Source organism: Poecilia reticulata, chromosome 5 (genome assembly GCF_904066995.2).
Source record: "Poecilia reticulata chromosome 5, P_reticulata-male-v2, whole genome shotgun sequence".
In the NCBI taxonomy this organism is placed as follows: domain Eukaryota; kingdom Metazoa; phylum Chordata; class Actinopteri; order Cyprinodontiformes; family Poeciliidae; genus Poecilia; species Poecilia reticulata.
In genome coordinates, this window is record NC_088834.1 from 32,228,859 (window position 1) to 32,243,568 (window position 14,710).

Sequence of the window (14,710 nt, forward strand, 5' to 3'; positions counted from 1 at the left end):
TTTAGGTGCGGCTCAGTCAGAGCCCTGAATGGAGCTAAAGATTAGGGTGATGGCAAGGAGAGCTTCCAAACTGATAGCCTTGGATATCATGAGGTAATTTGTCAGAATATTAGAGAAAATATGCAGAAAGCTGCTCAGTTATCAGGAGAAAGGCTTAGGGGCTGTGACACCAATGAAGATTTTTATATTGATAATTAAGAAGATTATCCTGCTTTTAATTAAATATAAAGAGACATTGAAATCATTTTTGGCTTTATCTGTTATTCTGAATATACTTTATAAATTACATTCTCAGACTGATGAACAGCTGATCTTAACTCCTTCTCTCCTTTTGGCAAAACATCATCTTTCTTAAAAAATGAAGGGTTTTTTTTTGTTTGTTTGTTTTTTTTGAATGCTCACCTTCATTGGTAAAGTGCGGCGACTCTTCGGCATAGACCTCTCCCGTTCCCACCTGGGTGAGCGCTGACAGGTTGAACTTGTAGCGAGCGGACCGGTCCGGCAGGCGCAGGATGAAGTCTGTCACGTTGGGACGGAACGTCTTGATCTCCTGTTGATCCAGTCTGGACCCGTTCACTGGACACAAACACAGAGCATGGTCATGGTTTACTGTGGCATCAGAACTTCTCAGTGTTAGTGGGCAATAACTGCTCCACAGAGACGATGATTGGAATGATTGGATTTCATGAATTCTATTACTATCCCACAACCAGTCTTAGTATTTTTTTGTTGTTTTTTTTCCTTTGGATTGAAAATTGTGGGTAAAACAGGAAAGGTCACACCAGCAGTTTGGCAGTAATTCAGTAATTTAAAACAAAGACCTGAAACTAATCAATAATATGTTTTTAAGCCATATTGTCCAGTCATGGTTGGAAGAGTCACAAAGTAAATGAAGTCACCTCTCTGGCATACGAGTTGGTATCCAATTAGAATGCCGTTGGGTTCTAATGGTTTGCCCCATTCCAAGTAGAGTGTGTCCAAACTTCTGCGGTTAATCCTGAAGAACCTGGGAGCATCGGGAACTGCAAATATTTCAAGACAGAAGAGAAAAACATGAAAAGAACAGGACATGAGAAACAAAGAGACACGGTTAGACCAAATACTGAACATAAAGTTCTACAACTAATTACTAACGACTAGTGGCTACAACAAATCTCTCAACTTTATACCAGTGTTGTCCAGTCAAAGCCTTTAGGGGGCCCTGTGGTTAGTATGACTCACAGGATGGTTTGTTTAAAGGAAATAATTATGTGAATAGTTCTGCATATGTTAAACATATCCATATCCATCTATATACACTCTATCAATTTTAATTAGATATTTGAATGAGCAAAACATATAAAACATACAGGACAGAGTGTGCTTTAAATGTCTTTTAACAGTTTTACTAAAATGCATCTAAAACTAAAGACTGTCATGGCTTTAAAAGTAACTCCATCCAAAAATGTGTTCAAGTTCAGATTGATAATGTTTTATTTTCTGAAAGTAATGACTGTTTTTTTGTTTGTTTTGTTTTTAATAAAACACAAAAATACGATAAAATCATCAAGTTCTAATGTTGTTGACAGGTTAGCCTGATGGAGCACACACAGGTGGCGACATCTTCTCCCATCACCCTGAGCAAAGGCATAAACCACAGGGTACGTACGCGGAGTCGCAATTACTATGACGACGAAGAAGAAGAAAACAGGAAGTGATAGTGATAGGAGGATGATGGTTTGCTTTCAGGGGGATTTTTTGGGACAATGTGCAGCTGGCTCCACCGGAGCTCTCGCAGAACCACACAGTTCATAAAAAGTTGTGTGTCATTGCAACATGTTGAATCCATAGCTCTAATGTAACATCGCAAACACAGCTAGTGTGAATGACAGAGACACTGATATAACCTGAACATACCAACTAAAGGGTTGCATGATTCTCATATGACATTGATGTTTATGATAAAGTGTGGTTCGTTGGGTCCTCACCGCCCTCCGCAGTGGTGAATTCCACGTTGTTGCTGGGTAGACTCTCAAAGCGACTGTTGGCCACAACCATGAACATCTTATATTTAGAGTAGGGCACCAAGTCTTTGAGAATCCCGGACGGTTCTGGCACAGTCGTGTAGAACCCAGTGGTCTTCTTCTCCTTGCTCACCACCAGCCCTGGAACCAGACTGGATTCGCGCCAGTAGTACAACTGGGAATTACGAAAGAGAGGACGTATGGGTAAGATGAAAAGTCAGAAAGTAGGGGGTGGGGGGTCTGCAGTGGAGTCAGTTCTCAATTCAAAATGTTCCTCATTCTCACTCTGTACTCCTTGAACTCCCCCTGGACAGAACTCAGATCTACGGGCTTCCAGTGGATGTTTGCTCTGGTGCTGCCAACCTTCGACACCCGCAGCTCAGTGGGTGAATCAGTGGGCTCTGAAAACAGCGCGATATGTTTAATTCAGGCGCTAGTTTTTTTTTAAACAAAAACTTTTTCTTTTTTTTTTCTTAATATTTGTTGCATTTACACTCACTGTCCTCTCCAGAATATCCAATGACGATGTTAGACTCGGGTCCTGATCCCAACTCATTCCTGGCCTGGATTTTTATCTCGTAAGGCACATATGTTTCAGTGTTGCGAACGACATATTTGGTCTCAGACGTGGTCACGTTGGTCCAGTCGTCCCCAGAGTCTTTCCGTCTCCACCACACGTTGTACTGCAGATTTGGGCCGTTTTTCTCCAGATCGCGCAGAGGCTAGAGAAACAAATCAAGCTTCAAGCTCAAGCTGCCCGGTTTGACGATTTGAAAAGTCTTAATGTGATGTAAAACAAACAAAAAGAAAAATCAGAAGGAATCTGCAAGGAGGTCAAAAATAATAACAAGGTGAAAAGTTTAAAAGGTTGTGCCAAAAGATTAAGAATTTAAACATTAATATTTAAGAAAAATGATCTTGACATTCTTTTTGAGCATGTCAAGATTACTGTGGTACAAAAATATGTCTTTTGAATTCCTTGTTCTTGTGCATGTTTTTATACTATCATGTTCGAAATAAAAATAAATAATAAAGTTAACATAAAACATGTTAAATTTATTAACATATTATAACATAGTTATGACTTAAATGTGTTAAGTCATAACTAGACTTAACATATTTAACTAGACTTACAATCAGACTCCAACTACTGTTTAAAATTATTTCTAAACTGCAAGTGGAGAAGATGGATTGCAATGTTTATGTTTTGGTGCTTCATTAGTCTTGAATCATGACTTTTTACCATTTTAGAATTTACAATTTACTCTTTATTATTGTAGATTTATTTTGATAACCAGCACTTGCATGTAGTTCTCATTGCTCAACAGCAGGGGGTCACTGGAGCAATCTAACTTAAGACATGCGTTGAATTTTTTAATGTATTTTTTGGCTCTAGTGGCCTGTATTTCACACTAGACTGTCAGGGAAGGCGGGTTGTGAGAAAGTGGGGAAGACATGCAGCAAAGGTCAACGGGCCGGGACTCGAACCCGTGGAGGACTGAGGTCGCACGCTCTAACACCTGCGCAACCAATGAGGCTGATTTCCGTTTTTAAAACTGGTTTTGATCTTCTTCTTCAAATATTTTTTTACTACCAATCTCTCTGAATGATGAGCGATTTGCTTCCCTGATTCTGTTATTGCGTGGTGCCTTACCTCCCAGGTGATCTCCATGTTGTCCTTATTGGATCCCCAACCACGTAGATCTCTGGGAATTGAATCTGGGGCTGAATTTCAAAAAGATGAATAGATTTATATCAAACATGAGCAAGTAGATTTTTTCTTGCAATCATTTTTCTAACCTATGTTAATAAAGATTATATATAGCGCATGCTCTTGTGTTTCCCATGTTAAGGATTGGCTAACTGTCATCCCAGGCAAACACGGTGTTATTGATTACTAGGTAACGTTGATCAAATTACAATTCTTTACAAATCCTGACACGGGGTGCCACATGGTAGTGTTTGTTGAGATCTTTACTGAATAAAGAGCTGTCCCTGTACAGCAAATGAAACATTTTACTAAATTATCGTCTGACTCAAGCCAGAGGCATGCACTAAATGTGATTTTAGATTTGATGCTACTTACGTGCTGCGGTGGTTTTGTACCGAGGTGAGGGCTGACTAGGTTGACTCCGACCCACTGAGTTAATGGCAATGACCCTGAACTGATAATTGACATTGGGGGCAAGCTGCAGGATGACAGAGTTGAGGTCTCCAGGGAAAGAGGACAGGTTCTGCCATCTGCCTGGCTCCCAGCGGTTCTCCTCAAACTGGACCAAGAAATCTGCAGAAAGCACAACGGGCTTCAGAATGAAACCATGTAAGGATGACACAGTAATAATTCTTCAAGGCTGTTATACTCCCTGCGTGACAGTAAGCCAAGTACAGCTTGTGCTGAAAATATGGCTTTCATCCATTGAAAGCCTTTTTTGATCAAAATATTGATCTGTGGATTTCTTGTCAGAGCCTCTCACCTCCAGCAGTCATTGTACGAGAGGCAGGGGTAACAAGTGCTAGTTCACCATGGTGACATAAGCTGCATTTACATTAACCATAAAATTTTAATCACTTATCGCGTAAACAACCATGTGATTTTCATTTCCTTTCTTATTTAAAGGAAATACCTCGATTGCAAAGTTGTGTTTTCTCGACATTAGCAAAATATAGACAAAGATCTGCACCAATTTGTAAAGGAAACGCCGTTATTGAGACACAAAAACGTACACACTCTCTCTGCCACAGAGAGAGTGTACGTTTTTGATCTAACACTACGAAAAGGCAGTTGACCTAACATGAATGCTTTTTAGCCAAGAGAGGAAGAATACACCTGAAAAAAAAGCACAGGTACACACGGCCAGAGCGTACCTGTGACAGGGCTCCTGCGGTCGTTCCCAGGAATCCAGGTGAGGCGAACACTACGGGCTGACGGGTCTGACAGATCCAGATCTATTGGTGGGTCTGGATGGTCTGCAGAGGAACACAGGATAATACTGCTCATAAGCACACACACAACAACCTTCATTCATGGCATACTGTACACTAGGCCTGCCTATACCTGGTTAGATTATCAAAACCTTTAGAAAATAAATAAAACAGAACAAAAACAAAAACCATAAAAGTAATAAAAGATCATAAAATCTTTCTTGTACTCTTTTCAACCAAAGGGCCAAAGAAAAAAAAACTTTCATTGATATTTAATTAATTCTGTTATTCCAACAATTGAAAATGTTATTCTGTTCATCACAACTACAAACATCTGCACATATTATTGGGATTTTTTGTGATAGGCCAACACAAACCAAAGTGCATACTTGTAAAGAAAATGTGTTAGAGGCACCAAAAGACCCATAGCCTTAGGAACAATGGAATTAACTTTTTTATTCTGTCAGAAAGTCTCTTGAGATAACATTTCTTTTTCAAGGAAATGGAGATGGTGCTCATCAAAGCACAGATTCATATCAGATTCAGAATCTGCAGCAAGATTCATTTCCACAGACAATCTTAATCCACTCTGACTGAGTGGACACTTTTGTAAAGATGAACAAGCAACAAGGTAAGTCCCAAAACACATCATTAGATTATAGCTTTTCACACTAAAATCTGATTTTTAGCTGACACACAGGCTCCAACTGTCCGTCAGTCAACACACCACCAGACTGAACTGAAAATCCTGCCAGACTAAACAGGATTTGGGCTTTTGGGCCAGTAAACCCAAAAGCTGCTCGAGCAACATCACACTTTCACTTTCATTTTTTCCATACTTTTGAGCTCCCATTGTGGATAAGTAGTACACTACTATTTTTTTCTTTACAAGTAAAAATGTTTTGAGTTAGCATTTTTCCCCAAAGCGGATGCATTTTATTTTGCCACCGGGTCTCACTTCCTGTCTGACTCGTGACAGTCTCAGGGAATCTGCGAGGGTCCATTGACTTCCAGGAGTTATAACTGCTGCCAACATCATCCGACCTGATGTTCTGTCGGATCACATGCCAAACCAGATCCGGTGTGTTTTGGGCCTAAGTCTTTCAATGTAGAGACACATATGTATATATTATATATTTGTGCAATGCCGTGCCTCGTTTGACTTCTACGTCACAATTCTGTTCTGCTTTGGTCTGACACGTAAAAATCCCAATAAAAAGAAAAAAAGAAGAAAAAAAATTGTGATTGTAAGGTGGCAAAACATAAAACAGGAGGGAAATTTCAAATGCTGTAGATATAGAGATGGAAGCAAAAACATAAAGTAGATAATAAGGCATCAGGACATGAAAAAAAAAAAACAGACAGACGAGCTTCCAGTTGAGCCATGTGTTACCTGGAGGCAAGGCACTAAAGATTGAGGGGTTGAGGAAGGCGTCCTCTGTGGGTCAGGAGGTGGGGATAAAGGTTAGATTAATTAGGTTAGTCTACAGCAAAGGAGAACAACAGTTAAAATATAACTTGAGTATCATTACAATTCAATTGTATGTAGCTTCTGATAAAGACATTAATTTAATGTAGAGCTTAGAAGATGATTAAATAGATTGCCTTCTTTAATTTGCTACATCTTAATACATGTGTTGTTTTCTTGAAACAAATTGCTATCTAGCTAAATGCCAGGCTGGAACATTTAGTGTTTGCTACATGTTATTCAAACTAGCTGGCTTCACTACAAACAACACATTATTATTCTATCATCACGTTCTTCTTGTATGAAATACACACTGTAGTGCTGCTGGATATGCATATTTTCTTCAGACAATACATTCCATCACTATATGCACAGTGATCTACTCTACATCTATGAGTCTATGTGAAGACACTGAGTTAGCTACATTGTACTAAATGAACATCACTGGTACAGGGAGTTGTGTTTCTGTCAGATCACATCAGTGCTTTGCAGCACCATTCTGTACACTAGTGTACCTAAGACAGTGAGGCGGGCTGAGGCCGAGTCCTGGTCTATCTCAGATTTAACAGTGCAGGTGTAAATTCCCTCATCGTTCTCACTGACAGACGGGATAGTCAGGGACTCTTCATTCTTCTTCAGCCTGGAGGACAGAAAACGGATCAGTTGTTAAGTAATATAGAGCAGCGTGTTCATTGAAAATTACGGTAGAGTGGCACAAGACTAAATTGTAGGCCCTCTGCTTTTTTTCCTTGCATGTGATAGGATTGATTAGTGACGATCTGGGTTACAGTTGCTACTTGGATCAATCGTAGCCCAGCAGTGAACATTTACGTGCTGTTCCACATACAAAACATAGACGTTGGGGTAATCAAGCTTTTTCTGGTGCCATGCGTCAACTGTGGAACCTGCTTCTACTAGATCTTCAATCTGTAACTGAACAAGATCTTTTTAAGTCAACGCCAACAACGTTTTTCTATTCAGACCTTTACAAAATTAAAAACATGACGCCACTTCTAGTTGTATGTACTTGAGTTTTTCTACTTTCTACCTTGTTTTAACCTTGTTTTTATTTATTTTTTTCTTGTATATGTTGACTTTTTATTTACATTTTTGTAAAGATTTTTTTGGCTCAAGTGGCCTTTATTTGATAGTTAATTGACAGGAAAGTGGGTAATGAGAGAAGAGGGAAGGCATGCAGCAAAGGTTGCCAAGGCCGGGAATCGAACCTGCGACAGCTGCGTCAAGGACTAAGGCCTCCATATGTGGGTTGTGCTTAACCCCTGCACCACCACAGCTATGCTGATTTTGCCAAGCACTTTGGTTCATCAATATTGTGGATGCTTAAAGGATTATATAAACAACTGATTGATGGATCAATCAATTCCTTGGTTGGTTGAATTTGATGCAACCTCCACAATCTGGCAGTTAGAAGGACAGAAAGCCTGCCTACATCAATGACCTTGACCCCACTGAACACTAGAAAGGTCAACTTTGGTCTGCTGTTTGTTGGTCGCAGTGACCAACTCAACCACACTGCTAGTGTTGACTTGCTACAGATGCAGGTTGAGGATTGAGATGCCATCCCACAGCAGTGTGTGACCAAGCTGGTGGCCAGAATGAGGAGGCGTTTCAGGTTGTTGTGGTATTGTGTATGATTGAGCAACATACCTATTTGTTAAATAACTAAATTGTTAAATCGCCAAAGTATCTTGCTTCTTCAAACTTTAATCATCCGATTCAATCAACGACACCCAAAGGCAGGATGAGCTGTTTAGCCGAGAGGGTTTTCCAAATTTTTTATGGTCGCAATCCATATACTGAGCTCTGCTTTTCTTCACTAATGAGGGACCATTTAAAGAGAAATAAACAATCTTTCAGATTTATTGACAAACTGGAGACATGATATTATATATGATGACTACATTCAAAAAGTGAAACTAGGAAAAGTGGACTGACATGCAGCAAAAATCCCATCCAGGAAGCAAATTTAAATCCAAGATGTTCTGACTCTGATATAAACTTTTAAAAAAGGAGGCTTAATTGGTAAAAACAATCAGACATCATACCTCCATCCCAGATCCAGGCGCTCTCCGTCCTTGGTCCAGGTCACCTTGGTGGGCAGGCTGGGGTCCGACACCACCTTACAGTGGAAGCTAGCTTTAGAGCCCCTCAAAACTGACTGGTGCGTGGGAGCTTGAATTATACGAGTAGGCTCTAAATCAGAGTTAAAATGACAGAAAAAAAAGTAGAATAGGCACACTGACAGTCACATAGTACGACATCTGAACAACATCTTTGAGCGGCCTCATCAACACATCTCTATATCAAATTCTGTTTTCCTAAAAGCCTTTTTCCCACTCGCCCTCCTCTGGCTCCTCCTCGTTCAGGGATCACAGACTAGTTAAAGTGGTTCACTCCCCTAAACACCTTCACCTCCAACAGAGAAGGAATAACATACATCTGAAGAGAAGAGGCATGATCAAGTGGTAGAAACAAAGTTCTGAGGAAATAAAACGATTAATTGCAGACATTCCTTCTTACAGCCAACTATTCCTAGATCGGTAATTACCATGTACAAAACTCAGATATCGTAAATGTACTTCAACTGTCCACTTAGTCACTTTTAATCACTGTAGATGTTTTTCACTGATGAGTTTAAACTACCAGTCTGTCCAAAACTCTTCTCCGTGTCTGTTTTTTCATTTGAGTTTTGAAAGATGAAGCCATTTTTCTTCCCGCCACCTGTTTAAACCTCATGAATTCCTGATGGTGTCACTCTTTTCTTCTATTTATTAAAAAAAAGTATTTCCTGATGTCTTCTAATTGTATTAAACTCGGAATGCAAATGGACACACAAGGCACGTCAAGAAAAGGCACTGAAGAGCTTGACTCGCCCCCAAACAGCAGGCTATTTGGCACAAGGAAGGAAAATAACTGTTCAAACTATCATGAAAGTTAGTGTTTAAGCAATGTCTGACCTTTGACCTCCAGCTGGACCTGGTTCTCAGCGTTACCCAACATGTTGTTAGCCACACAGGTGTAGATGCCCTCATCCTCCTTTCGAGCGCGTTTGATCTCCAGGGTGCCGTTGATGTAGGCCCGGTACTGACCCCCGTCCAGCCCACTGCCCTGGCCATTCTTAAACCTCCAGAGTAAAGGTGAAGGTTAGCTTTGGTTAACAAAAAAAAATTACCTAAAACACATTAATCCGATATAGCTTTAAATTTAAAATAAGAAACATTACAGAGACACAGGACTTGCATACAGCTGATATAACTAAATTGTGCGACCTGTCAGTGACTTGGTAAGTCATTCTACATCACAGGAGCTGTGTTAGTTTGAAAAAAAACTATGGGATGCTCACCAGCGCAGCTCAGGTAAAGGAGAGCCAAAGAAAGGGCAGTTGAGGAAGGTTCGGTTGTTCATGACGACTTTGATTAACTGATTTTTGGGTCCCAGCATCCGTGGAGCCATGTCTGTAACACGGAAACTAAAGGTAACAACACTGAAACAAGGTCATCGGGACATTTTTAAATTTCTAAGAAATGATATCTTGTGTGTTTGGAAGGTTAAACAAACAAACTGGTCCTGATATAAAGCTTTATCTATTTACAGTTTTGTCCCTGTTCCTGGCAGTTTGTGAACATTATGCAGGAGCAGCTGCAGCTTTTGGTCAAGTCCACTCAGTTCATAGAATAAAAGAACAATGTTCATTTTACTCAAACATATACAGAGAAACTGATCATTATATATATATATATATATATATATATATATATATATATATATATATATATATATATATATATATATATATATATATATATATATATGTATAGCTTTACAAACTGCTAAACTAATTCCTTTAACTTATTCTGTTTTTGACCTACATTTTTACACTGTTTTCAAACACGGTTCACCTTCAGTTCAGCTAATTTCATTTCCCCCTAATCTGCCTAAACTACTCTGTCTAAACATGGCCGCCCCGCTTTCCGCGTCTCACCGAGAACACTGACGAAGGCGTTGGCCAGCAGGTAGCCGTGCTGGTTGGAGGCGTTGCACTGGTAGACTGCACTGCTTCCGATCTGCACCCCGCGGAACAGAATGGTGTCACCTAGAACTTCTCTGTTTGCGCTTGTTGGAGTTTCTGTGATCTCTAGAAAAAGAGAAACATAAGGAGAAAATGAAGCAGCGCGTTTCTCGATTGATTTTTACCCAGAAAGCACATGGGCAAAAACTGTTAGTGAAACGGTCACTGGGATTGACTAGTATATATTCCATTGAGGGAAAGTAACTTTAACATATGAATTCCTCATATGTTAACATAAAGGCTCGTTTTGAAGTATAAGCTGCTACTTACAGGCAACCGTACTGATTAAATAACATAAAAGTCGAGCAGTTCCCTAAAAGTCCAACGGATGGCAGCAATGTGCCATGCAAAACAAAACACCCACAGTTTACAGGACACACTTCCTGCTAAAGAGCCCCTTGGTGGTTGAAGAAAAATCTGGTATATGATCTGAATGGTCTCTGGTATTGTTCAGGGGGCCGGACCAAATGTGGAGGCGGCCCGCAGGTCGTAGTTTGGGGACCACTGCTTTACTGCATCTCCTTAAATGTCTAACGTAGTGATCAGGTCACTTGGATACATCACACAAAAATGATCCTGTATAGTTAAATGTGGCTCTTCTCAAGACGGATTAAACTAATCGTTGAAAGTGCATTTGCCCCAAATTTAACAAAAGCAACAAGGAGCTATGGGTAAAACAAAACGAGTCAAAAAAGAAGCCATACTGTTTATTGGCTCGCCGTTCATAAGCCACTGGATGTTGGGCTTAGGGTTGCCATTGGCTCGACACACCAAGCGGCCATTTTCCTCTGGGGCCAGCACCAGGTTTGTGGGTTTGTCTAACCAGTAAGGAGCAGCTGTGGGGGCAAAAAGGAGCCAGTTTAGCCTAATAACACAGGTTCCTTCATGTTGTTACAACAAGCACTGTCTCGTCCTCACCTTTAACTTGGACATCGATGGAATGGCGTATGCTGCCCAGACGGTTGTCTGCCATGCAGACATACTCCCCAGCATCCTCCTCTGACACACTGAGAATTTTCAGAGTCTTATTGAAATTCTCAAACTTCACCTTTAGTGCTGGCAGGTCTCCCCCCCTCTTAAACCACTTGATGGAGGGAGTCGGACTGCGAGGAAAATGGGCGGAGAGAGACATGTGTAAAACTTTGACGTAATAACTCTGTTGGTTGGATTACATCTAATACAGCAAGAAGAAACAAAGTATCTCCCTGAAGAAAACCAAGATATCTCTCTCTCTCTCTCTTTCTCTCTCTCTCTCTCTCATATATATATTATATACGTATATATTTACATATATATTACAATTGACACTATGTCATGACATTTTTGATCAGTTTTGGTATGATAATTCGTAAAAAAAAAAAAAGGAGTTCCTTTGCTTTCTCCCAGTGCTAACTAGAAACAAAGAATCACAACCAGGAGGAGGGTCTTAGTGCTGTCAATCACCACTCTTTGTGGTGCTGCTCACCTCCTCCTTCCCTTCCATGCTCTCTGCTTCGCTGCAGCTAGCATACCCTTCAACAAATGCCAAGGCTAGTTAGCATGGCCACCCTATGACGGTGGATAAACAGTTTTCCTGTGACGGTAAGTAGTTTCACCACCATTAGCACATTGAGCAGCGAGTACGTGAGGTTAATTTACAGCGCTAAGACTCGCCTCCTGGCTCTGATTGGGTGATTTTGGTTAGGTGAATTTCTTCAGACAGATCTTCAGATCTTTTCACATGGCGACAGATTTACAGTAGTAAAAAAACATCTTTCTTTAAAGAAAGTTACATATTGCAGTTTTAATAGCATTTGAATTATAGAAGTTTTCTTTTAATATGTATGTATGTATGTATGTATGTATGTATGTATGTATGTATGTATGTATGTATGTATGTATGTATGTATGTATGTATGTATGTATGTATGTATGTATGTATGTATGTATGTATGTATGTATGTATGTATGTATGTATGTATGTATGTATGTATGTATGTATGTATGTTTTTTAATTTCCTCTCACTTGTATGTATGCGTATGTATGTGTGTGTTCGTGCTCACAGCCCAGCAGCGATACACTCCAGCAGTAATCGCTCATCTCGTAGCACCATTTTGGAGCTCCCACTCCCTTCAGGAGACAGGAAGGATGGCGGTGTCTCTGCTACTTTGCGGCCTGAAAATGAGAGACGGTGGCAGGTTGTTATGGGGACAAACACATTGATTGTCCCTGGAGCGTGAGCCGCGTCCCACCAGCAGCTGAACATCCTCCCTCTCACGTCATCTAATAATATTATTCCGATCATTTCCTCGTGGCTGAGTTTCGCCTGAGGAAGAGGCTAACATCCTCAGTCTTGTCTGACAGGAAGACATTAGAAAAGACAGATACAGCACGGGGCTCATTCATCTTCACTCTCATTGGGTTAGAAAAGCAGCACATCAAATTAGCCAAGTTTGCGTTTGGAAACATATTTAAGTTAATTCCTCATTGCCATTAGTGCACTGATGAAAAATTATGGTAATAATTTCCAAAAGAAAAAGAAAAAACAACCTTGGTGGTTTTTGTTCTTTTGAATGCTAAAGTTAAAAGAAGGCATTTGCTCTAGTCTGATCTCCAGATGAAACCTGAGTTATTCATGTTACTCTGTACCCCCAACATCTGAAACAAACCTGGTTAATCCAGGTGACATCTGAGCATCTGATTTGGTCATAGAAATATGTCTCTATTACCAAAGGTCACAGGAGGTTATCCTGTGTGATACTTGAACTCATAAAGCCCCAGTTCAACACCACAGTTATATCTAATTATTGTAAGGAATTTGCACTTAAGAAGTGAGGTGGGTAGGTTCGTAGAAAAACATATTCACCTGGAGAAGGAAACGTTTCTATTACAAAGAATAGAAAGTGGTCATTTACTTTACCACTCAGAGGCCATAACATTATTTATTCATTAATAAATTACATAGTCGATCAACAATAAAGACTGTTTTAACCTTACAGAAGCTGCATTTCCATTAACCATAAAATTGTGCAATTTGAAATGGGGAAAATAAATTTATTTAAAGGAAAGACGCCAATTTTGAAGAAAAAAAAAAAAAAAAAAAACTCTGGTTTTTCTACAAAATGTTTTGGCGCTAGGAGGTGGTGGTTTCTCAGTCGTGTCAAAATATATACATTTCGCAAAACTGCAATAAAAACACTTTTTTCACATCTCACAAGTCGTTTTCTCATTGGAGAAAACGACAAAGAAGACGTCAGGAAGTAGTAGGAGGATGATCCGGACAATGTGCAGCTGGCTCCACCAGAGCTCTCGCAGCATCGCACACTTCATAAAAAGTTGTGTGTCATTTCAACGTGTTGAATCCTTCACTCTTCTGTAAAATCGGAGTCTGCAATTTCCCCAAAACGCTACATACGTAGCCGCTCCCAAGTAGGCGGGGCTTGTCGCTCCAATACCTGAACAACCTCTCCTCTGATGGTTGGTAGATGATGAGCGCTAGCGCCATGGTAACTGTTTACATCTGTCTCTACCATGATTTTTAACAACAAACAAGCTTATTCACATGGGATTTTAATTTTAGTTCTTATTTAGTGGAAATGCCACAATTGTAAAATTGTGTTCTTTTTCTAGATCAGCAGAATATAGACAGAGATTTGGGCACATTTGTAATGGAAACACAGACACAACAACCTATAGCAACAGAGCAATGCAGAGTTTAAAGAGCTCGTAGATTAAGCAGTTAGTTTAGATTAGGTTCAGCTTCACTGGGCATAGATTAGTGCGTACAAGATGCTATTGTGAAAACTGACTAGCGGGTTATCAGGAAGTAGACCACTGTGACGTAAACAAACTCACCACCGAAGGGATCAGAGGCATTGTAAGATGTGTCATTATATGGCTCCCCTGGAAACAGCAGGCGCAAAAAAAATGGCTGATCAGTGCAAAAACTAGCTGAACCAGGTAGTGGTACTGAATTAACCTGGAAGATTGATTGAATTTGTTCCATTCCATATAGTGCTATATTAGATTTCTTAAGTAACATTGGTTGTTTTTCATGTAAACTAGTTGTCTGTTACTAAAATGGCATAAATATTACTCATATCTGGAGGAACACACAAACATATGTGTTCTTATTAGATTCATGGGAAGCACATTGAAAAACATAGATTTTTCTTTTTTTTTTCTTTTGGCAAGTTGATTTTTTTTTTAAATCAACAGAAAAGCACTACAGTGAATTCAAACTTTGG

The 14,710-nt window shown here is 39.9% G+C and overlaps 1 protein-coding gene across 38 annotated transcripts in view; it reads right to left on the bottom strand.

Moving 5' to 3' along the window:
• The window catches only part of nfasca (neurofascin homolog (chicken) a), a 108,259-nt gene that overhangs the window by 24,582 nt on the left and 68,967 nt on the right, over nucleotides 1-14,710 (bottom strand). For 32 of the 38 annotated variants that reach the window (XR_533796.3, XR_533797.3, XR_533795.3 and 29 more), the window contains 18 exons: nucleotides 14,319-14,366; nucleotides 12,527-12,638; nucleotides 11,402-11,586; nucleotides 11,188-11,319; nucleotides 10,397-10,549; nucleotides 9,758-9,869; nucleotides 9,372-9,538; nucleotides 8,460-8,607; nucleotides 6,909-7,033; nucleotides 6,319-6,363; nucleotides 4,869-4,970; nucleotides 4,090-4,287; nucleotides 3,658-3,728; nucleotides 2,503-2,725; nucleotides 2,289-2,404; nucleotides 1,968-2,178; nucleotides 900-1,022; nucleotides 403-576 (listed from right to left, as the gene is read on the bottom strand). Coding sequence is in view for 32 of the 38 variants with exons in the window: in XM_008410279.3 (XP_008408501.2) it covers nucleotides 403-576; nucleotides 900-1,022; nucleotides 1,968-2,178; nucleotides 2,289-2,404; nucleotides 2,503-2,725; nucleotides 3,658-3,728; nucleotides 4,090-4,287; nucleotides 4,869-4,970; nucleotides 6,319-6,363; nucleotides 6,909-7,033; nucleotides 8,460-8,607; nucleotides 9,372-9,538; nucleotides 9,758-9,869; nucleotides 10,397-10,549; nucleotides 11,188-11,319; nucleotides 11,402-11,586; nucleotides 12,527-12,638; nucleotides 14,319-14,366 (2,445 nt within the window). In the remaining 6 variants the exon portion in view is untranslated. The remainder of the gene's footprint in view (nucleotides 1-402; nucleotides 577-899; nucleotides 1,023-1,967; nucleotides 2,179-2,288; nucleotides 2,405-2,502; nucleotides 2,726-3,657; nucleotides 3,729-4,089; nucleotides 4,288-4,868; nucleotides 4,971-6,318; nucleotides 6,364-6,908; nucleotides 7,034-8,459; nucleotides 8,608-9,371; nucleotides 9,539-9,757; nucleotides 9,870-10,396; nucleotides 10,550-11,187; nucleotides 11,320-11,401; nucleotides 11,587-12,526; nucleotides 12,639-14,318; nucleotides 14,367-14,710) is intronic. The other 6 variants (XM_017304760.2, XM_081607492.1, XM_081607491.1 and 3 more) reach the window with 3 other exon arrangements.